At 48.6% G+C, this 23,637-nt stretch overlaps 2 protein-coding genes across 2 annotated transcripts; one reads left to right on the top strand and one right to left on the bottom strand.

Annotated features, from left to right (window-relative positions):
* Positions 1–2,030: 2,030 nt before the first annotated feature.
* Actl7a (actin like 7A) lies at positions 2,031–3,353 on the bottom strand. Its single transcript, XM_038348381.1, has one exon. It carries the CDS (start codon positions 3,351–3,353, stop codon positions 2,031–2,033), a length of 1,323 nt encoding a protein of 440 aa, XP_038204309.1.
* A 2,056-nt stretch (positions 3,354–5,409) lies between these two features.
* Positions 5,410–6,769, top strand: Actl7b (actin like 7B). The gene has a single exon (XM_038348380.1). The coding sequence runs from the start codon at positions 5,410–5,412 to the stop codon at positions 6,661–6,663; it is 1,254 nt and encodes a 417-aa protein (XP_038204308.1). The 3' UTR covers positions 6,664–6,769.
* The last annotated feature ends 16,868 nt before the right edge of the window (positions 6,770–23,637 follow it).

Below are 23,637 nucleotides of genomic sequence, written 5' to 3'. Positions count from 1 at the left end.
AATGTGGTTCTACCAGCTTTCCATTGACATTTTAGTGTTTAGGCCTGGAGCATCCTGAAGTTGAGCAAATGGCTCTTGGAGCCTCAGATGCTCAGGGTGCAAGTGTGACTAAGAATCCCAGTAAGACTTGAAGGCTCTTGTTTAAGAGCTAAAAGTCACAATTGTAGCCATTGGGAGCACTGCCTGGGGACCAGATCCTGAAGCATGTATCTGCTTTCCATCAGCTGTGAGAAAGCCACTGGGCAATATAGGGAAACTGATTGGGGTGGCTGGGGCCTCCAGCCTCATTCCAGACCCGTGCTCAACACCACCACCACTGGTGTCGCCGCAACAGCTGCTGCAGCCACATCTTAGGGACAGTAGTAGTCATGGTCTCCAGGTGGCCCATTCCCTCTCCCATGTTAAATGTTTCTCCAACCAACAGAAACACACAGACACATAGTAAAGACAACCATGGGTGGCTACCACACATTCATACACCTGAATGGACCAGGGGAGTCCAGTGATGTCTCACATGGATTCCAGACACTGGGCCTGCATCTGCAGCTGGCCTCTCCTTTATGTCCTAAACAGAAGGTACCTTAACCAGACTTACCTGTGGAGGTGACAGACCAGGTGATTTTCAATTTTGTTTCCTTTTGGGGTATAGGTCTCATTTCTCCAAGGCATTAGGTAGCAATTAATCAGAGGGGGTCCTGGGACCCTGGAACATCTCAGGTTGTGTACCCCCTAGAATTCCCTTGGCTACCATACTCCTCCTTGCTCCAAGGGGCTCTGAGACCCCCAGTGTGTCAAGGTCTGTTCTCTGGGAATCTCGCTGGGGTCTCCAGAAATGTGAGGTATCCACTTGTATGTGGATTCAAGCCAGAAAGTCTATTAGCTGGCAACTGTGCTGGGTGTTTGGGACCTGATTGTAGTCCTGAGTCTTTAAAAAAAAAAAAAAGGTGAACATTTTTTTAAAATTTACTTTTTATATACCAATCCTAGTCGCCCCCCCCCACCCCTTCCACCTCTTGCTCCTCTCCCCACCCTACCCTCCATCCACTCCTCAGAGAAGGTAAGGCTCTCCTGGGAAGTCAACCAAGTCTGTCCCATCACCTCAAGGTCCCCCTCCCCCTCCCCCGTGCCTATGCTGAGCAAGGTATCTCTCCATGGAGAATGGTCTCCACCAAGTCAGTTCATACATTCGAGTTAGATCCTGGACAGGATGTGCTTTTAAGCACAAAACTACATCCTGTGTTGAAACAGCTCAGCAAGGACAGTTAGCCAGAAGGGAACTACAGAAGCCAAAACAAGTTAGTACAGTTAGCGACTTTGCCAGAACTATGGGCTTCGATGGATTAGGTCTTTGTTCTGGTTTTGGCAGGTGTACTGGGTTTTGAGACCTGAACGGTACTTCTATTGTAGCATCCATCCGTAGTGCTAAGGGAATGATAAAAGTCTTCAGTGGCCAGTAACCCTGGTGGCTTACTATGAACCAGTTTTGAGACATACTGGTGAGTAAAAAAGATGTATAGTTAAGACAGGGTAGTTAAAACAAGGTAGATTACCAGCATCTTCTAAGTCTTCCGAGTTTGCTGTCAGTGCTGCTTTGTGGGAGACTGAACTTACTCAGCATTCTGTGGGGGATTGTGGATGAGGATCCCCTCGTATCCTTTAACATCACTTTCTCTTAACCCATTTCTATCACATTTTTCCTTAAGCACATTTTAACAACAAAGTAGTTTCTACAGTGGGAAGCCTAATGTTAGACCAAGTTTCTTCCAAGAGAAACTGAGCAGTCAGCACAGTGCATGTCTGACTCTCATATCCCCGCTCCACCCCCAGGTGTTTGCATCATTTAAGGCAAGGACACATCTGTGTGGCTCTTACTCCGTCAGGAAATAGGCGTGCTGTGAAGGGAAGGGGACACGAGGGGTCTTTAATGCTACAGGAATGAACATGCCAGCTCACACACCATATGTAGAAAGGTGTTCCCTCATGCAGGAAAGCTGACACACTGTCACCACAGTGGCCACGCTGCCGTCAGTTCAGAAGCACCTTCTGTAGAGGAAGAAAGGCCCATGCTCCTCATACTCAAAGCGGTGAACCCACAGTGGTTGGAAACCCTGGAGCGAGGCCAGGATAGAGCCACCAGTCCACACTGCGGTGTCTCTCTCAGGCAGAACATTGACCTGTGGGGTGTCATTGGGACACATGCTGCTCAGTTCCTTCTGCAGGCGGTTAGGGAAGCCCCTGAGCATGGTGCTGCCCCCACAGAGCAGGATGTTCCCCATGAGGTCTCGCTTGAGCGCGATATCACACTTGTTAAGGCAGGACACCGTCTGGGTGTGGAGGCCCAGCTGCATGGATTTGATCAGCGACGGCTTGAAGAACATCTCCGAGCAGAGGAACCTCTCCTGGCCTAGACGGATCTCTTTTCCATCAGGCAGAGTATATTGGATCTCATGTTCACTGGGAGGGATTTTCTTCTCTTCGATGGGGTCTAGGGCCACGAAGCAGCATCTCGTCTTGATGTCCTCCACAATACTGGTCTGGTCCTCTGTGAAGTGTTTTCCAGAGTTGTTCATCAAGTTCATCAGGTAAGCCGTCAGGTCAGACCCTGCGTAGTCTAGCCGCCCCGTGATGCTAGGCAAAGGATAACCCTCATAGATGGGTACCACATAGGACACACCGTGGCCGACCTCCACCACCAGCCCGGAGGTGCGTCCGTACGAGTACATGGATAGGCGGGACTGGTAGGCGATGTGCATTGCAGGTGTGTTGAAGGTCTCAAACAGCATCTCAGCATACTTCTCTCTGTTGGTGTGAGGGCTCAGGGGTGGGTCCGAGACCAGGACTGCATGCTCCTCCGGGGCGATCTTCATCTCTTGTCGGAAGAGGTATTCCCAGATGTCCTGTACTGTGTCCCAGTCCACGATGATGCCATGACGCAGGGGGTTGACCAGCTTGAGATGTATGTCTGGGTTAAGGAGCTCATGCCCCACGAAGGTCTCTTTGCGATTATCCCCAGTCTTGGCTGTCTCCATGTAGGGCTTGCCCACTGTTGTTGAGATCTTATGAGTGGGCTTTGGCAGGCCAGCAAAGCCACATTTACAGAAGCCGGTGCCAAGATCCACGACCACTGCTTTGGTCACCTCTAACTTGGACCTGTCCTTGGGCGCGGTTGACTTCTCAGGGTCTTCTGTCTCAGCACTCTCTCGACGGACCCATACTGCCCTTTTTGCTGGGCCATCCTTTAGGGAGGCAGTCTGGAGGACCTGTGTCTGCATGGAGGCCTGGTTGCCAGCTTTCTTGGCAGGCCCATCCCCCATGTCTGCTGCCTCTGGAGCCCACACGCTGTCCAGAGACATACTGCTCTCAGAAAGCTCCTGATCCTGCTGGGTACGAGGCCTGAAAGGCTCAAATCAGAGGACAGCTTAAGAATCTGCCCAACAGTGACATCACTGATTGTGACATAATCCAGCGACCAGAGACTGTCTAGATACTGGGGTCCTTGTTTGGGTACATTAGAGATATTATCTTTGGTAGTAAAGCTTGATTAATTTGTTCAGTTTATTTGTTGAGTGCCTGTAACATGCCATGAAGAAGCAGCATCAGAGTCCTCATCTGGCCCATATTCGCGTTGGTGTGCGCTGGGGGGGGGAAAGACACAAAATGTCTGTTGAACAAAAAAAAATAAAATTTAGAAGTTTTTAGAGAAAAATCAGAGGACAGAGAGAGGATGGCAGTGCTGACGTGGTTCAGGCAAAGGCTCCCTGAGCTGACAGCACTTGTGTAATGAGCTGAAGGAGGTGACCAAGTGCAATTGGTGCAGGGGACTAAGTCACATGGCTGGGGAGTTAGTGAAGGGGCCAGCAGGGGGCCGGATCCAGCCTGTGGTGCTCTATGAATTTACTGCAGCAGCTGTACTCATTCACTTATGGATTGCCCGGGTCATTAAAAAGAAAACAAAAACAAACAGTTGAATCAGCATCACAAAGACTGGGCCAAAAGCTGAGGGGAAATCAATGTGACCATCCCCTTCTAGAAGTTTGTTGAGCTCCACTGAAAGAAGCTGCAAGAAGATCAATGTAACCAGGGGGAAGAGTCTGGAAATGCAGAGTGTGGGTGGGAGAAGGGAGGCTGCTGGTGGTGGAGGACCAACCTGTCCCATCAGGCCATGGGCCACTGCAGGGACTTCTAGGCGAGCAGGGCTAGGACGGACTAGAGACATCTGAACAAATGGACACTGTATGAGCTTTCGCCAGGAGTTACTGCTGCTGCGATGACTGGACAGCCCTTCTGCCTAATTTGGGGGTCTAAGGTAGATAACCCTATGAAGATTTAGTTTTGAACATAGACTTGCGCTCCTTTATCAGGGTCACAGCGTGTGCATCAAAATATGACCCGACTGAGTCCCACCAGTGGGAACATTAAGGCTCGAGTGCACAGCTTCCCCAAGGATATCCAGTAGGAGGACACAGCCTTCCCCCAACCAACATGTACCACATACATGCCTTGACACCTAGCATGCGTTTCTGAGGCTGCTTGGCCATCTGTCTCCTCGGCTGGACATACCAATTCCTACCCACCATGGTGCTGAGGTCATTAGGAGACCCGGTTAGTTGGTGTTGGATGAACTTTGGTTGAAGTATTATCCCTCTTAAAAACTGATCGCTCTTGGGTTATGAACCTCTACACCAAGTGCAGAACCCAGAATCTAACCTTATGCGTGCTTCATCTTTGACCTTACCCTCAGCTCTATCCTAGATGTGAGACAGTCACTCTGGTGATGGGGTCCTTCCTTCGTGGAGGTGGTGGCAGATCCTCTTGGTCTCAGGTGTGAGAACAAAAGTACAAAGTGCTGCTAGCTTTACTAGAGAATGCACCTGTGCCTGTGGAATGAAAGAGGAGGCCAGGTACAGGCCTTGAGCTTTGTGTCTAAAACGGAAGCAGCGTTCAAGGTCTCTAGGAGACCTGGTTAATTGGTGTTAGATGGACGTCTATCACTCTCAAAAACTGCTCTTGAATTCTGAACCTCTGTGCAGCTCTTCCCAGCCCCCAAGATTCTGCAAAGTAACACAGGAAGAACCCGGCACGGTGCCTGGTTTTCTCTATGGGCCCAGATTATCAGTGCCAACAAGCAGAGGAGGAAAGAAATAAATGGATCATCGCTGAATGGCCAGACGTGGAGATGTGAGAAGGAGCGGAGAGATTCTAGAGCTGCTGGTCATTAGCTCTGTCCTGGAGCAAACCAGTTAGGGAGGTGTGTGGAGGGTGAAAAGAGCAAGCTCCCCCCTATCTAAATGGACCATCCCTGGTGACATCACAACGCTAAGTGGTTGCCGAGGCACGGTTGACGGTGGACTCTCATTTCTCCCCAGGAACTCTAGGGTGTGGATGTAAGAAGGTCAGGAAGGGAGGCAGATGGCGACAAAGAACAACCCTAGCCCTAAGCCCATGGGCACAGCCCAGGGCGACCCTGGAGAGGCAGGAACACTGTCAGCCCCTGAGGCTGGCATCCGGGACACAGGGTCCACTCAACTGAAGATGAAGCCCAAGCAAATACGCAAGATCAAGGCGCTGGTCATTGACCTGGGCTCCCAGTACTGTAAGTGCGGCTATGCGGGAGAGCAGAGGCCCACCTACTTCATCTCCTCTACGGTGGGCAAGCGCAGCGCCGAGATGGCAGCGGACGCCGGAGACACCTTCAAGGAGACATACGTGGGCCATGAGCTGCTCAACATGGAGGCATCTCTGAAGCTGGTTAACCCACTGAAGCACGGCGTCGTGGTGGACTGGGATTGTATCCAGAACATCTGGGAGTACATCTTCCACACCGCCATGAAGATCCTTCCGGAAGAGCACGCGGTGCTGGTGTCCGACCCTCCGCTCAGCCCCATCAGCAACCGGGAAAAGTACGCGGAGCTCATGTTTGAGACCTTCCGCATCCCAGCCATGCACGTGACCTCGCAGGCGCTTCTGTCCATCTACTCATACGGCAAGACCTCCGGGCTGGTGGTCGAGAGCGGGCACGGTGTATCACATGTGGTGCCCATCTCCGAGGGGGACCTGCTGCCTGGCCTGCCCTGCCGTGCAGACTATGCCGGCTGCGACCTCACCAACTACCTCATGCAGCTGCTCAATGAGGCAGGTCACCAGTTCTCGGATGACCACCTGCACATCATCGAACACATCAAGAAGAAGTGCTGCTACGCCGCGCTGCTGCCAGAGGAGGAGATGAGCCTGAGCCCCGAGGAGCTGCGCGTAGACTACGAGCTCCCGGACGGCAAGGTCATCACCATCGGCCAGGAGCGCTTCCGCTGCTCCGAGATGCTCTTCAAGCCCTCCCTGGTGGGCTGCACCCAGCAGGGCCTCCCGGAGCTCACCGCTGACTGCCTGGGCCGCTGCCAGAACACTGGCTTCAAGGAGGAGATGGCTGCTAACGTGCTGCTGTGCGGTGGCTGTACCATGCTGGACGGCTTCCCTGAGCGTTTCCAGAGGGAGCTGAGTCTCCTTTGCCCCGGGGACAGCCCCACGGTGGCCGCTGCTCCCGAGAGGAAGACGTCAGTGTGGACCGGCGGCTCCATCCTGGCCTCGTTGCAGGCCTTCCAGCAGCTTTGGGTCAGCAAGGAAGAGTTTGAGGAGCGCGGCTGCGCAGCCATCTACAGCAAATGCTAAGGGGCGGGCCCCACAGGCAAGAGCTGGAGAGCAGAGCCCCAACCCCTGGGAGGGCGACTCTTTACCTTTACAGAATTTCACATTAAAGTTTAACCTATAAAACGGTCGTGTCTGGTCTGGAGTTCTTGATCGAATCCGATAGCGGGTGGGGACAGGTTGAGTTTGGAGTAAACTGCCCTTTTCTTGAGTGTCTGTAAAAAAAAAAGCGCCCTTTTCTTGGGTCAGTACAGTCGTTAAAAGGGAGATGTGTCTTCCCTGGAAGGCAAGATGGATGCCAGACTGTCTTAGAACTGCTGTGGCAACGTTTCTTTCCAGAAAGGAAGGCACATGCACACGTTAGCAACTCCACACAAGCACAAATACACATGAATACGCAAATATAGATGATAAAATTATAAAAGCGAGTAAATTATAAGATAGAAAAATATGACATACAAACTTTAAAAACTCACTGGATGGGCTCAGAACCTTGGTAGAGGACAAAGTCATGAACTTGAGGGCAGATCAATGTAATTTCACTAATAGAAATTGATAAAGAAAAATTTCTCTTTTAAATGAATGGAGGCAGGGTGGGGAGAAGGTTCATCAGGTAAGGTGCTTGATGTCAAACCTGACCACCCACGTTCTAGCCCTGGACCTATAATGTGGATGAAGAGAACCAACACCTTCAGGTTTCCCTTGTACCTCACCTACCCCACCCACTTTGCCATGTGTGTGCGCATCGCACACATACCTACACACACACACACACACACACACACACACACACTGCAAAAATATGGAAATAAATGGGAAGTAAAAAATAGAGTCGTATGGAACAGTACCAAGAAATTAACATTCTGGCCACCAAAATTACAACAAAAAAGGAGAAAAGGTGTAACCAATAGAAAGCTCAAAAAAATAATGGCTGAACCCCTGCCCCAAATTTGACCAAGGATAAAAAGGTTCAAGAATGAATCCTGGCCAGGCCTGGTGGTGCGTACCTGTACTCCCAGCGTGGAGGAGGCTGAACCAGGAGGATCAAAGATTGCTCCAAGTTCAAGGCAAGCCTAGTTCATATAGAGAGTACCAGACCAATCCAAGTTACGGAGGGATAAGACAAAAACACAAAACAATAACAATAAAACAAAAATCAAAGAAGGACAAACTATTAACTAAACAAAACAGCAAACTGTGTCAAAACACACTGCAGTCAAACTAGGCAAAGATGTTTAGAAAGCCATTGAGGTTAATGCCTTGCTCCTAGAGGAATTCTGACTTGAATGACAACAGCCTTCCCGGTGGAAACATGTAAACCTGAAAGGCAGAACACAATCATTTTCTTCTTCCTTTTGGTTTCTTGAGACAGGGTTTCTCTAGGTAGTCCTGGTTGTCCCAGAATTCACGTTGTAGACCAGGCTGGCCTCAAACTCAGACATCAGCCTGCCTCTATCTCTGGAGGGCTGGGATTAAAGGCGTGTGCCACCGCACCCAGACAAATAACTTTTAGGAATGGAAAGGAAAAAAAAAACCTCTGGCTATCTGGTCATTTACCCCAGCAGAGGGACAGTGGGTGTGTCAGCAAGCAAAGGAAGGGTCATGACATGATTTTGGAGAAGGGAGACATTTTGGTGAAATTTAGGTGGGATGGTGGTCCTTTGGTAGGTTGAGGTGGAGTGGGGTTGTGTGTCAGGAGGTAGCATTAGGTATTATGGCAAAGCAGAGGTGGTGTCTCACCTCTTAGAAGCTGCACATGAAGACATAGATTGTTAGGTCCCTTAACAGCACCTGCGTCTGGGGTGAAAACCAGGCTTCTTCTCTTTGTCTAAGTGAATTAGACCTTGCAGCCAAGAGCTTGTTCTGAGATGCTTCTAAAGCCTGCATTCCTGGAAGAGCCAGTGGAAAGACTTTAAGAGGCAAAGGGAATGGAGGACACCAGGAGAACAAGGTCCTCTGAATCAACTAAGCAAGGTGCATCTGTGCTCATGTGAAGCAGCAAGTACCCAGGCTACATGGGTCAATACCAGGTCCTCTGCATATATATTAAAACTCTTAGCTTGTGTGGGAATCCTGACTGAGAACAAGAGGGTCTCCGACTCCTGAGCTTGCTCTTGGGTCTCTTTTCCTCCAGTTGAGTTGTGGTGTCCAACTTCAATATAAATTTTTTTACTTCATCTTATTATATTAAAGGTGGCACACACCTTTAATCACAGAGGTAAGAAGAAAGATCTCTAAGTTAAGGCTGAGGCCAGCCTGATCTGCAAAGCAAGTTTCAGGATATCCAGGCCTAAACAGAGAAATCCTGTCTCAAAAAACAACAAGACAAACATATCAAACCACCTTTAACCACTGCGTCCCGGTATCCCTGAACCCAAGACATGACTCAGTTGGTAAAGTGCTTGCCTTGCAAGCATGAAGATCACCTCAGAACTCATGAAAAAACAAGTCAGGTGTGGTGGTACACTTATAAAGCCATCACCAAGAAGGCAGAGAGAGGTGGATCCGTGGGGCTTGCTGGCCAGCTGGCCTCTGGACCAGTGAGGTACCCTGTCTTAAACAAACAAAGTGGCTAGTTCCTGAAGAACAACCCCAAAGGCCATTGTCTAGTTTCTACATGTATGTGCATACATACGTCACACCTCTACACAAGGGACACACATACATACACACACACACACACACACACACACACAGAGAGAGAGAGAGAGAGAGAGAGAGAGAGAGAGAGAGAGAGAGAGAGAGAGCCCTAGCACTATATTCCTAATCAGCCACAATTTCAGATCACAGATTTCTCAGGACCCAAGTAGCAATCTCCCACACTAAATTCTCGAGGATGGGCAGCTGTAGCTATCATTTTTTTTTTCTGCTGCCTTTGCAGCCCGCTCTATGTTCTTCTCATTACCCAGCCTCGCTGGTGGCACAGCAGGGTTCCATTTCCCAAGTTCAAACCATTCTTCTGCTATCCTAACCCAGTCTCCTGGCTGAGGCTCTAGGCAAAGGGTAACTGCAGTGTGCGCGGGACTTTGTCTGGAAGTAGTTCACACCTTCTTCTGTTTTTCTCTCCTTGCAGTCTGATGGCTGCCATGCAGCCTGGACTTGTTACCAAAGGGGAGACTGGTAAAGGACTGAATGGGGGATGAAGCCTCTTGGTGAGGGGTGGCAGGTGTCATGAAGATGTGGGCAAATAGCAAGGGGGTATGCCTCAGGAGCCTGGCCTCTTGTTCCTGCTCTGTTCCAGGCTGAAGCCTCAGCCAGCTTAGCTCTGAGCGCAGCTTTGGTAACTGGGTCTGTGCAGGCAGAGATGCAAAAGAGCGCATGACTGTAGTCTTTGAACGTCTGCTTGGCAAGTCTGGGAAAGATGAGGTTTCCCCTCAGGGCCCCTTGGCTCCTCAGCTCCTGTGCCTGTCTTCTATAACCCTGGCCAGCACCATTTCCCAGGGCCTATCTGAGTCCTTCCTGCTACTGTCACCAAAGAATGACAGTGCTGTTGCTGGTTTTTTTTTTTGTTTGTTTCTCGAGACAGGGTTTCTCTGTAGCTTTGGAGCCTGTTGCTGTTTTTAAAGTTGAGTTTTCACTTTAAGACTGCAGTGAAGGAGCTGATCTTGTTTGAATGTGTAGTGTCTCCCACAGGCTCATGTGTGAGAACACTTGACATCCAGCAGGTGGCGCTGTTTGTGAAACCCCAGGCTTGAGGCAAGGTCTGCAGTGGACGGGAAGAATTGCAGGACCCAGAGTCTCACCTGCTTCCAAAGAAACTCAGGTGCTGGCACAGCCAAGTTCGTATTAAGGGCCTCAGGGGTGACAGGTTTTGTGTTAGGAAATCTAATTATGATGGTGTTGGCTGGAGGTGGAAAGAGATTATTTTTTAATTATTTTCTTTCCCTTGGATGAGTATTACATAGCAATTTTACAAGGATTATCTTGCAAATAACTATCATGAGAAAAATCTTCATAGTAGATAGAAGTGATCTGTAGATTTCCAACTGCAAAATATTTATTGCTAACATCTTTATGTATTTTTCTTAGACTTTACTGTTTGTATTTAATATTCAAGTGATATACATAATGATATATTAATATATGCACACATATTGTTAACAGGAATAAATACCTTATTGCAAGCACTTTCTGCATTATTTTACATGCTCTCTAAACATTTTCAGTGTCTACTGTGTTAAGTTCACTTTTTTTATATACTTAAGTGATTTCTTTGTTTGTTTTGAGACAGAATCTCATGATGTAACTGGGGATGACCTGGGCTGTGTGGATCAGGCTAGCCTTGAATTCACAGAGGTCCACCTGTCTCTGTCTCTGAGTGTTGGGGTTAAAGGTGTGCGGCACCATCCCTGGCTTAAAGTCTTGGTAGCATGAGATGTGATGTAACATCTTTGTGGATCCTTCTGAACCTTTACTGTGTTTTTACGTGCATTTGTGTGAGTAGATGCTTAATATCTGTGTAGCTTATTTTCTTACATAGAAGATAGTGTGGTCTGTATCATCTTACAGTGTGTGTCTTTTATTCCACAATGTGTCTTGATGGTCTACCCCTATTAATACATCCAGATTTGCTGCGTCATTTTGAACATCTTTGTGGTATCCCATTAAGTGGACTTCACAGTGTTTTTGTTGAATTGGGGGGGGGGGCGTTTTTGTCTTATTTTCCACCAGTGCTGTAAGGAAGGGGTCTCTCTACATGCCTTATTGTGACGTTTGAAGGTTACCTGTGCAGAGTGTATACCTGCAAGTGGAATTAGCTTTTATAACCAGACCTCCAGGGGAAGAGCAGAGACAGAATGAAGCCCAGAAGATCCCAAGTTAAAGTTCAATTGGAGTTAGTAGCAAAAGGCTCGGGTGAGGTCAAAGGAACGGGAGAGGGTTTGAAGCCTTGGGAAGTTTCTGGAGAATCTTATAAAGTCTCATTTTTGGAACCAAGGATTTCTGGGGGAACATGAGTGGGTTATTATTTTCATGCCTTGGCGACAAAGAAGACATATTTGCTTCATCAGAGATAAAGGGTTCGCTCAGAGTCATGACCGCACTGTGGAGTGCATGGCAACCTAGTGGAACTGTGTGAGTCACTGTGTCTACAGGCCTTCTGGTGACAGAGAGCCACCATCCACAAAGAAGCAAGACCTCGGGAGGGTGTCTGAACTTGAGCCCTAAACACTGACATATTTGCCCTTGCTCTAGGAGGCCAAACAGCAGGAGACAGCTTAGTTCAGCTAAGGAAGCTGTAGTTGGGGCTAAGAGGCAGGACAGCGGACCACATGGTTGATACCCACACACACACACACACACACACACACACACACACACACACACACACACACACACACCCTGCCTTGCAGCCCACCACTCTCTTCCTCTCTCCAGATTCCTGTGGACTTCTTTCTTCAGCAGCATCAAAGAAGTCCAAAAGGGAAAAGCAAACAATCCAAATTACAGGCTAGCCGAGGAGACCCACTTCTGTGTAAACGTTACCAGTCTGCAGGGAAACAAACACTGTGGAAACATGGAGGCTTTGGTTTGGATCTGAGATGGGCAAGCCGGCCATGCTTATAAATAGCCTCTCAACCGCCGCCGAGTGGAGCCTCTTCTCCGTGCCTGAGAGGATGGGGGTTGGGCACGCTACCCACATTGCTCAGAAAGCCATCCATCCAGGTCCCCTCCATACTCACTAACTTCAGGCAAAGCAGATGAAAACAAAAGATATGACCAGCGGGGATGGGTCATCTACAAAGGGTTGGCACTGGGAGGGTTTCGTAGGGCCCCAGAAAGCGATAGTGTGACATTTCAAGTGGTGTCTCTGCAGGCACGCGCTGACTGTCGCAATAGGAGTCCGCAGAGTGTCCCCTTTACAGACAGACACTATGAGACAGCAGCATGTCTGAGCCGTCTTCTGGGGGCTTGGGAGACGAAAATGGTTAGGTGGAGAGGGGGTCCCGTGGAGTTCACAAATCTCCCTGCCCTGGAATATTTGAGATGCCTCTTAAAAGGCAGCTCTTGCAGCGTTCCACCCCAAGTCCAATGTGGAATCAGGGAGGACCCGGGACTCAGAATTCAACAGCATTCAAACGACTGAAAGGCGCTCAGATGCCTGCCTGCTGATGTCGCCCTTCCCCGCACTTGTCCAATTAATTACTTCTCAGTGTTGGTGGCGCACCTTACTGAACACACTGTGAAAGTTCTGTGGAATCCCTTCAAGGTTTGCAAGTCAAGAGAGTCAAATATTGGCAGTTTTACATGATTCAACTTAGTATATTTAGCTTTTTTTTTTTTAAATTACAGCGGAGGTCTAGAAAATGAGTTATCGCGATCTTTGACTGGATGCGCTCGGGGTAAAGAGTCTCCCAGGTGTGAACATTAACCGACAAGGGACCTAGGCCAGAGGTCTCCATGCCGGTACGTTTAGAAAACCTTTCGGTGGAAACTTCAGAATTTTTTTTTTAAGAGGGAAACTGCTGCGGCTGGTGGCCAGAGGAGGGAGTCAGGTCCTGCGGAGCGAGTAACAGTTCCAGAGCTGGAACCAGACGCCAGACCTTTGCCAGGGTGGTAGCACTGTTATGGCTGACCCGTCTCTCTGGCCCCCACTTGAGACTTCTCAGACATGATTTATGAGGATGCAAGTTCTTTAGAGGTTGTCCTTGTTCTTTTTGTTTTCAGTCCGATGCTCCCCACCCGCGCTCTCCGCAAACCCTGTAGAAGAGGTTTCTCCTTAGACTGGGAAAAGGATGTTGTTGTCTTGAAATGGAGTCTCTATGTGTAGCCTTGGCTAGTTTGAAACACGCTGTGTAGACCAGGCTGGCCTCAAACTCATAGCCATCCACTTGCCTCCACCTCCCGAGTGCTGGGATTGGAGGCACGTGCCACCAGTACTGTTTAAGGCAGTTGCGGTAAGACTTTTCTAAAAGGAGGCACTTTGTTTTCTGCTGTTTAATGGAGCGTCTGAGACTGGAAATCGGTAAAGTAACAAGAGTGTGGCATTATCTATCTGTTTTATGCATGAACATTTGCTCGATTCTGGTGAGGGCCTAGGGCTGTGTTAAACACGGTGGGTACATGGTGGAGAGATGGTGTGAGGGGCTGGGGCGTGCTTAGCATTGAACAACCTACTCCCTTGCTAATTCACCCAATCTTTAAAGAAGCGCATTAATTCTCCTTACTGACTTACTCACCCCTGAAGGAGCTAACCTTCCAATACCACCCCACTGAAGACCAGTTTTCCAATATTAAGTTTGGAGGACACAAAAGAGTACAGCAGCCATCAATCAACCAATGAGGAAAAAAAAAAACCTCTGTGGGGAATCACAGATGTAGCACACAGGTGAATTAGGCTTCGAACTTGAAAACAACCTGGTACTATAAAAGACTATAAACCAAGCTGCATTTTGGTCCTTAATTAGGGTTTTCACTTAATCTTAAGGCCAGTTGCATGATTCTGGTCAGATCAAGTGACCCCCAGCTATCTGCATAGGAGGCTGCTACAGATGTGTTTGAGGTCCTGCTTCCGAGGAAGGTGTAGGAGACCCTCAGAGCTGCGCATGCCGACAGGAAGGTCTCAGTGAGCTGTTACTGCGAGGAAACTCTAGGCTGGGGGTTACTCCAGAGACACATTACAGCATCTCAGATCATAGAAGATTTACAGAGGCAGAGCCTCCAACCCTGATCCAGCCGTCCACACACTCAACTATCCGAGGGCACTCGTTCTAAACGGGAGAATTACTGGATGAAGCGGAGCTGGCATATCTACCCTGCATGCCAGCAGGTGCCAGCACAGCCTAAGCTTCAGAAGGACTGGCTGGGCTGATTCTCACATCCTTCCATCTCTCTGCGTGACTCATGAAAGCCCAGACTTCCTTTCTTTTCATCCTGAGAGTGATTTCTGTCTCCCACAGCTTTTTTTTCTCTTGCTTGCGACTCTGAGCCTGGGAAGAAAGGCTCATGGTTTTACTGTCAAGGGTCAAAGAATGACCTTCTGGTTAGGAGACCTGGCCAAAAACTGCTATCAGTGACTACATTTACGGAGTGCTTTGCAGTTTCCGGAGTGTGCCCTTATCCAGCAGCTTGCTGGATAGCTGATAACTGCTCATCCCCAGCAAAGTAGCGTGATGTGAAGGGATGGACAAGGAGTTCATAGGTAACTTTCAAATTCCCACCTCCGCTTAGACAACTTGTCTTTGACAAGTGATGTGCCAACCTACATATCACAGACTTAAGTTGCAAATGCTCACAATCTAGAGATAGAGCTAACTGATGTTTTGTTAGCTAATACTATCGTTTCCTTTTCTTTTCCCTGTGTGCTAAATCAAATCCAGAGGTTTCTGCCTGTTAGCCAAGTTCCCTAACATGGAGCCACATCCCCAGCCTCATGCTGTCTGTCATTCCTAGTGTGCTTTTCCCAGCTAGTGACTTCAGCTGTTCCTAGAGTAACTGGCTTAGCCTAACAACAGGTCAAACCTGCTCTCCTCCCATTTGCCCTCCCGTCTTCCCTCAGAGCTCCTGTCTTTACTCTCTCCGTGGCTGTTCTCCTCTACAGAGCCTGTACCTCCGGGACTCTCATTTTCCTGTCCCTTGAAGCTATCCCAGACTTTTTTTTTAATTATTTATTTTTATTTAATGTACGTTGGTATTTTGCCATGGGTGTCGGGTCCCCTGGAACTAGAATTATAGACAGTTGTGAGCTGCCATGTAGGTGCTGGGAAGTGAATCTGGGTCCTCTGGAAGGGCAATTGGCCTCTCTCCGGCCCCTGTCACAGGCCTTTCGAATACACTCCGTCTTGAAGACCCACCACTTTCTAAGTCCTAGTAATTCTCTACCATCTTTTCAGCTGACCTACGCTTGCTTTTCCCCCACACTCCTGGTTCACTCTCTTCACAATTTGGTTGCAGGGGTTTTGTGGACTGAGATTATATCTTTCTCTCTAGGTTTTCTCGTTAGACTGCATGTTCCCTGATGGCAGAGACCCTGCATGTCTATGAGGTACCACACACATGTGTGGGGTACCGTGTAAGTGCTGGTCTGGGGGAATGCATGCATGTGGTAGAAGCTGTAAGTGCGGCCGAAATCATCATAGGCAAGAATTTAATCACAGATCTCAGAGACTGTGGAGAGCCCAGGTTCCCATGCCCACCCCCCACGTTCTCTGGGAACTCTCCAAGCTGCCTTTAAGTAAGGCCACCAAACATGACTGGGTGATCTTTTAGACAAAGCTGGACACAAAAAGACAAAAGCTGTTCACAGGAAAGCACCAGACTTTGCATTGACAGTCCAGTAGAGACTGCCAGTGGCGTGGAGCAGCCAGTATGCAGAGGCCTGCTCTGAGTGTATCAGAAAAGATGAAATTACAGCACGACCGCCTTTGATGTGCCATCTGTTTCGCCTTCCCAAATAAAAGGGAAACTCTGGCTCCAGGCTGATTTTTCAATGGCAAAAATAGACTAAATTCCAACCCTTAAATTATCAAGAGTGCCTCCTACTTGACAGGCAGCTAAGCAGAGAGCAGAAACCACCAAGTTAGTAATTAAATGAGCTTAAGGCAAATTAACAGAGACAGACATTCTTGTCTGGTGGCCACAGTCACAACAGAGGCCCTGGGAGCCCTGGGTCTAGCTCTGGTGCCTGTGTACATCGGGCATGAATCCTGATATATGACAATTGTTGCCCTAGCCACCTACCCCCATCCGTCCTCTTGGAAAGACCCCAAGAGGTAGAAGGCTGGCCCTGATCAAAGATGGGGAAGAATCTGAAGGAGTCAGGATGAGGCTAAGGGCCTGGGTCCTCTCCTCTTCAGAGTCTGTTTCTAGATTTTGTAAGGAGCCTTGGAAGAATTTCCGAGGTGATTAGTGCTGATTGGTGCTTAAGGGCCCTTCTAAGTATTTTGACATAAATGATCATCCATTCACCACCCAAATACTGAATGTCCTCAACAGTGGTCGAAGCAAAGTCCTCAGAGAGCCACATGCTGGCGGTGGAAGGCAGACATAAAAAGTTAATAAATACACAGTCCTCGGGGTGAATGGTGTCATGGGCGTAACTTCCCGAAGCAGGAAGATGGAGCAATTAAGGAAACTGGAGTTGCTATGCATGTGTCTACTACACATGTGTGGACACATACATACCTGTCCACATGCATGTGGAAGAGAGTGTCCATGTTGGATACTTTCCTCAGTTAGTCTCCACTGATCCTGAAGCTCACTGACTTGGCTAGACTGGCTGGCCAGCCAGCGCCGGGGATCCTTCTGTGATCTGCCTCCTCCGTGATGTCTACAGGCAGACACGGCCACACCTGGCTTTTTTTTTTTAATGTGAGTTTTGGGAGACTGAGCTCAGAGCCTCACGATTGCGCTGCAAGTACCTTCCTGACTGATCTATCGCCTGAGATCTGAAGCTGCTCTTTATGTTGGGCGCTAAGGGGAGGCTTCTCTGCCAAGGTGATAATTGAACAGGAATCTAAATGGGGAAGAGAATTTTAGCAAGTGCAGCGAGTTGGGAAAATGCTTAGCATATTTAAGGGAGAGCAAGGGGTCCAGAGGGGCCAGATCGGGGCAAGCAGGAAGTGGGGCAGGATAGGGAGTGAAGCTGAAAAGAGATGTGGGGGGGGGGGCCCGGTTATCAGACATTCTGAGGATGCTGGTATTTTATCTCAGTGAGAAAATGAAGCCCTAAGTATGCTTGCCTGGGGTCTAATCAGCTACCTGAGGCCAGGCTGGTGGCCAAGGGCCATGATGCAGCCAGAGCCATACATATCTGAGTGGCCTCTGCTGCTACCCAATGCCATAGAGACCTTTGGGTCAGAGCTGCTGCTGTGGGCCATGTCTGGGCCCATGGTCCTACTGCAGCAAAGGTCTGTATTGATGTCCAAGGTGCCTGGCCTGTTATGATCAAATCCATACAAATACTTGAGATTTGGGATCGTGTTAGTGTCCAAGGGCCACAGCAGCCATGCCGATCTGAGTGGCTCGTACCAACACATGGCCAATGGTGATATCCAGTTACTGCCAAGGACCATGTCTGGGTCCATGGTCCTACTGAAGCCAGAGTCTTGTGTTGAAGTCTGAGGCCCACGTTGGCACCAAAGGTCACTGGCAAGTCCAGGGTTGGGGCCGTAACCTGTGGCCCTGTTGGTTTCTGGGGAGGAGGCAGGGGAGACTTGTTGCCGCCAGAGCCATCCTGATCTGAATGGCTGCTCCTTCCACCGGAAGCTAGGATGTCATCTGGGCCTGAACAGTCACTTGAGGGTCATATCTGGGTCTGTGGTCCTGTTATAACTGGGGTTTGTGTTGATGTCTGTGGCCTGTATCACCTCAGGGGGCCACAGGAACCATGTGTGAAGAAATCAGAGGGTCATGCTGAGCTGGCCCTCCCTTGCCTGGCCCTGGGAAAGCTGCACCTGCCCCTTGCTGGACACTGCACCGAGAGCTGCTCCACCCCTCCCTCCTCTCTACTTGGGAGAAATGACCCCACCCCTCACTATGGCACGGGCACAGAGGATCTGGCTCCTCTCCCTCACCTGAAGGGGCGGCCCAGGACCCAGACTGACAAGCTCAGCTACCACCCAGGCATACAGCTGGACCTTGGGTGGCCTACCCTAACATCTATGCCATCTAGGACCTACTGGAGCTGGTGAAGGGCTGGTCCCATGGAATAATATCTGCAGGATGTCCATGACTCCATGTGGCCAAGTGATATCAAAAAGGAACTTCGGTGAGGATCCAGTGATGGTGGTGTACCAGAAACCAGAGGCCTTGAACCAGACCAATGATTCATTGCAATGAACATTTGCTAGTAAAGCTAATTGGACAAAGGGTCTATTGTGTGACACACTGCAGCTCCCAATGCCACCGGGATGGATAAAGCATACTTTTGAGAGCACAGTATCTATTCTTAACAGACCAGCTAGCCAACGGTGTCTGTTGATTTCTGACATTCACAAGCGCTTTTCAAAAGCATAGCTTCAGAAACCTAGGGGGAAGGATGTAAGGACAACAATAAGGACTTTAGCCTGTCCACTTGTGAGCAGCTAGGGAAGCTCGGAAGCAGGCCTCGGGGATGTGCATCAAGAGGCCCCCCCCCCCCCGATACTGATGTGGGCAGGAGGATTCCTAGTGGTCATCTCAGCTGAAAATGGGGATGAAGGACAAAACTGAAGCTCAAAACCCTGGTGCAGCTGGAGTTGGGAATGGCTTGCCATGGCAATCAAGTATTCAGTGGCTCCAAGGGTGAACGAGCTGGGCATGCTGGCAGCAGGACAACTCCAGGTGCCAGACCCAGGCACAAAGGTGACAGGAATGCCAACGCTGCACCCAGAAACTGGTTCAAACCCCTGTGCACTCTTGTGACCCCCTTCAGATGTCTTCCCTACCACTGCCTTGGCTAGAAGAGGAACCCAGTCGCTGACCAGATGGAGAATTCCCTCACTCAGGTTTGGGCAGCCTTTGCTTTGCCTGGCTGGGTTTGACAGCTCTCTCCTGAATGGTCCTCACTCTATACCTCATTTGCATATGCACACCTTTTCATCAGACCAGCTCTCTCCTGAATGGTCCTCACTCTATACCTCATTTGCATATGCACACCTTTTCATCAGACCAGCTCTCTCCTGAATGGTCCTCACTCTATACCTCATTTGCATATGCACACCTTTTCATCAGATCAGTTCTCTCTGGATGGGAGAGAATGCCAGGCTCCCCAACATTCTTGCAAAAATAATGAAGCCTTCCCAGTCTCTTGGCTAGGTACCCCAAAGCCTGCTGAGGACCTAACGCTGCAACAGCACGGACTTCTCGGGATTGGTTGGCATCCTGCTTCTTCTTCTCCACCCAAGTTTCCTCGCTTCTGCTTAAATTGTTCCCAGCTGGCAAATCAAAGTCCCCCGCCCCTGTTGATTTTTCCTTCTGTCTGCCCACTCAATTCTTGAAGGGAGGCCAAGACAAGCATTTCACTCGAGAACAATCTCAGGGGCACCCTCCCAGGTGCTGTGAGCAGCAGAGCTCGGCCGTTCTTACCATCTTGCCGCTTAGAAAACGCTAAGCCACTGACAGGCTACCGACACAAACCACCAGCCCTTTCGTGGGACAAAGAAGACAAAGTTCATGGAACATCTGATTGTTGTTAGGGCATGCCACCGTGATGCTTTTGAGTGGATTAACGACAGCCTGAAACTAGCCAGGTGGTGGTGGTGCACACCTTTAATCATAGTACTTGGGAGGCAGAGGCAGGCGGTTCTTCTTGTCTCGAAAAACTTAAAAGAAAAAGAAAAAGAAAAGAGAGCTTGAAACTCGCAATGAAAAGCTGGCTTGGGACTGTTACTCTGTAGTACACAGATGTGAGACCTGTTTGCTTGAATCCTGGTTGGTCTTTACTAGATTCTTGGATCCCATCCTGGGTGGTCCTGAGGGGAGGTCCTTGATTTTTTTTATATATATTCTTATGAGGGCATTCTTATAATTTTGGGGAAGAAGGCACAAGCTACAAGTAATAATATTACAGTCCATGCTCAAAAGTTTATTTTTGTTCATTTCTCTGAAGAACACTTTCTTGGCCAAGTTCACCCCACAAATCAAGATGATGAAGAGTATGGGATAATTATCAAGCACAAAGAACTGAGGTGGAGGTTCCTGAGAGGCTTCTTGTCCTGCTTCTCATTCCCTCATCCTACATATAACATCTCTTGATGCTGATTGAGGGCGTAGCTCTGACATTACAGATGACTGTGATTGGTGGCCTAGTCTTTCTTTAATTAATTTTTTCAGAAACAATCTTCTCATTTTACATACCAATCCCAGTTCCCACTTCCATAACTCCTCCCGCTCCCTCCACTTTTCCCCTACCCCACCCCACCCACTCCCCAGAGAGGGTAAGTCTTCCTATGGGGACTCAACAAAGTCCAGTAATCACTTTGAAGCAGGACCAAGGCCCTCCCCTGCTATATCTAGACTGAGCAAGGTATCCCTCCAAAGAAAATGGGCTCCAAAAAGCCAGTTCAAGAGGTAAGAGTAAATCCTGGTCCCATTGGATGCACTATTCTTATTGCCATGTTTGGTTGACATCATGGGAGACCTGCTCTTTTCCTAAGGGAAATGGAGGAGTAGTGTATCTGGGGCAGAGAGGAGGTGGGAAGGACCTGGGGGGAGTGGAGAGAGGGGAGGCTGTGGTTGGTATGTATTGTATGAAAAAAGAATAAGTAAACATAAAAAATAAAATTTTTATTCTTTGAAAGTTTCATATATCTATACAATATATATTATCATGTTCGTCTTCTAGTCCCCACTTCCAACTTCTCGCACCCTCCACCCCATCTTCCTCCTAAGGCCAAGCCCTTTTCTGTTTGTTATTAATAACTTCTTGAGTCCGATCAGTGCTGCCCATAGGTGCATAGGTGTGTGGCTGTCCATTGGATCATAAACAACCTTCTAGAAGCCAAGTCTCCAAAGGAGAGTAACTCATCGACTGCCAATAGCTCCTCTATTAGAGGTGGAGACTTACAGTCCCTTCCCCCGTTCATGCTGGAATCTTAACTGGCTAGAGCTGTGAGCTGATGTGTATGACAGCCATGTTATGTCCCAAACCCAGCACTACACAAGTCTCCTCAATTCCTTAATTTTCCTATTATATGAAGTTCCTTGAATGATGGATGCTGAGAGCTTGCTGTAGAGGACTCATCCAAAACTGAACACTCAAGGTTATGTGTTGTGGGAGCTCCTTCAGCCAATAGCCTTTAAGGTACCAGCCCACTTTGGGCGTGGTCTCACATACTATAAGTACAGATCAGAAAACATGCATTACCCCTTTTACTGCTGAATTCGGTTCCCAGCACACGTATTGCTAGCCTTACTTTGAGTTTATCCCCAAATAAGTTGGCCTTTGTTGTGCTCCATTCCAGGCTATTCTGGAACTCTTTGACACAATTACAGTTATTATCATCATTTTGTCCTGTTAAGAATCTCTGTATTCACTATAGCCCACTGCAGAAAGAAGCGTTCTGAACAAAGTTGAGAGCAGCACAGATCGATGGCTATAGATATTCATACATAAACATTTAGACTGCAGTTTGATAGCATGACCGCTATGGTGGTGTGAATAAATACCCCACACAGGCCCATAAAGAGTGGCACTATTAGGAGTGGTGGCCTTGTTGGAGTAAGGGTGGCCTTGTTGAAGGAAATGTGTTACTGGCGGTGGGCTTTGAGGTTTAAGAAGCTCAAGTCAGGTCCAGTGTCATTCTCTCTTCTTGCTGTCTGCTGATCCAGATGTAGAACCCTCAGCTCCTTCTCCAGCACCATGTCTGCCTGCATGTCGCCATGCTTCCTGCCATGATGACAATGGACTAAACTTCTGAACTGTATGTCAGCTCCAATTAAATGTTTTCCTTTATAAGAACTGCTGTGGTCAACGTATCTCCCTAACTAAGACAACCACTTAGCAAAACAACAACAGTAGGATTCCCCCTAAGGCCTAAGAGCTCTACAGCTATGGGCTTTTGCCCAGGTCTATAGCATCAGGCATGAAATCCTTCCTGTGGAGCAGGTCTCATATGCAAGCAGAAAGCGTGTGGTTACCCCATGACCGTCATACCACGATTGCACCAGCAGGTACATCTTTCAAACAGGTCAGTACTATAACATGCAGAGTCAAGTGCTGCATAAGACCATTGATGTCTTTTTTCCTCCTAGAGCCCGTGAAGCTCCTTCCAGCATTGCATCACCTAGGCAACAGGGAGTGAGTTTCTTATTCCATTCAAGGCTGATTTCTCTCTGTCCCAGTGGCTTTAGCAATACTGTCTTACCATGTAGTTATGGTAGGCAAACAAGAGCTGTGTAACACCCTGTGTTGCTTCTTGTGTCTCTGAAGTCTTGTGTCTTCTGGGCCAGTAATTCATATAGAGGTAACTCATGCCCGGTACTGGGGTTTTCATTTAACAACCCCTGTCTTCTGGGATGGTGTTCTCCTTAGCACATCAGGCGGAGCACGGAAGACTCAGTGACCGCCATCAACACTTGCTGCAGGGTTTGACACGATGAGCCCATTAGGAGAAACCCTGCGTGGAAATTGAGAGTGAGGTGAGGGGAGAACGATTTCTCACTTAAACTTAAATACATTTTTTTACCTCTCACTATTGTAATTATTATTTATTTTATCAGCAGCCTTTTGTCTCTAGGGAGCTGGAAATTTGGGCACTTTCCAAATACTTCTGTAGTTGTTTTCTACAGGAAATATAAAAGCACACATTTAATCTTAGCTCATTTGGAAACCATTCAAGAAAGCAGAGCTACTGTGGAAATAGCCGAGAACGAATAAGTAAAATAACACTCTTAAAAATCGGGAAGTGAGTAATTCCCAATTTGAGGATCACTGTTCTAGGATGTTAACAGTGCTTTATATCTTGATCGAAGAATTTGGAAATATTTATCAAGTGGTACACAAATGTATGCAGTTTTCGATATGTATTCATACATCAACAAAGAAGTTTATTTTATAGAAGTGACTGCCTCCAGTGGACAGCATTTGACAAAGCAGCCTCAAGTGGACCGAGACAATTGGCTTGGCCAGGTTGCTGGCCTGCTCTGTGCTTGCCTGAGCACAGCTATGACTTCTGCAGTCACGGCCACCATCATGAGCCCTCTGGGGCCAGAGGTGTGAGGGAAACATCAATTCCCTTGTGTTTGCCACAGCGTCTTCTGGAGGTCTCCTGGGCGGCATCTTCCCTTAGGACCTGTTCTGTTCGTGCAGACACGTGGCATTTGTCAGCTATTCCCTGTCACAACCCTGTGTGCCCTGGAGGCCTGACTCACAGCCAGCACTCAGCCGGGTCTCTCTCTGGGCAGCTCTACAGCCTGCGTGTGTTTCAACACGCAGGGCAGGGTTTTGAACTGGGAGCCCCCACCTCTTTCAAAACTGTGTTTGGCACTTTCCCACTTTTTGGAAATCCCCAAAAGCCGGACAGTCAGTGCCCTGACAAGAACAGCTGTTAGTCCCACAGATCTGGGGAGAAAGACCAC

Source organism: Arvicola amphibius, chromosome 11 (genome assembly GCF_903992535.2).
Source record: "Arvicola amphibius chromosome 11, mArvAmp1.2, whole genome shotgun sequence".
Classification (NCBI taxonomy): domain Eukaryota; kingdom Metazoa; phylum Chordata; class Mammalia; order Rodentia; family Cricetidae; genus Arvicola; species Arvicola amphibius.
Note: the sequence above shows the minus strand (reverse complement) of the source record. Positions and strands in the feature narration are given on the sequence as shown.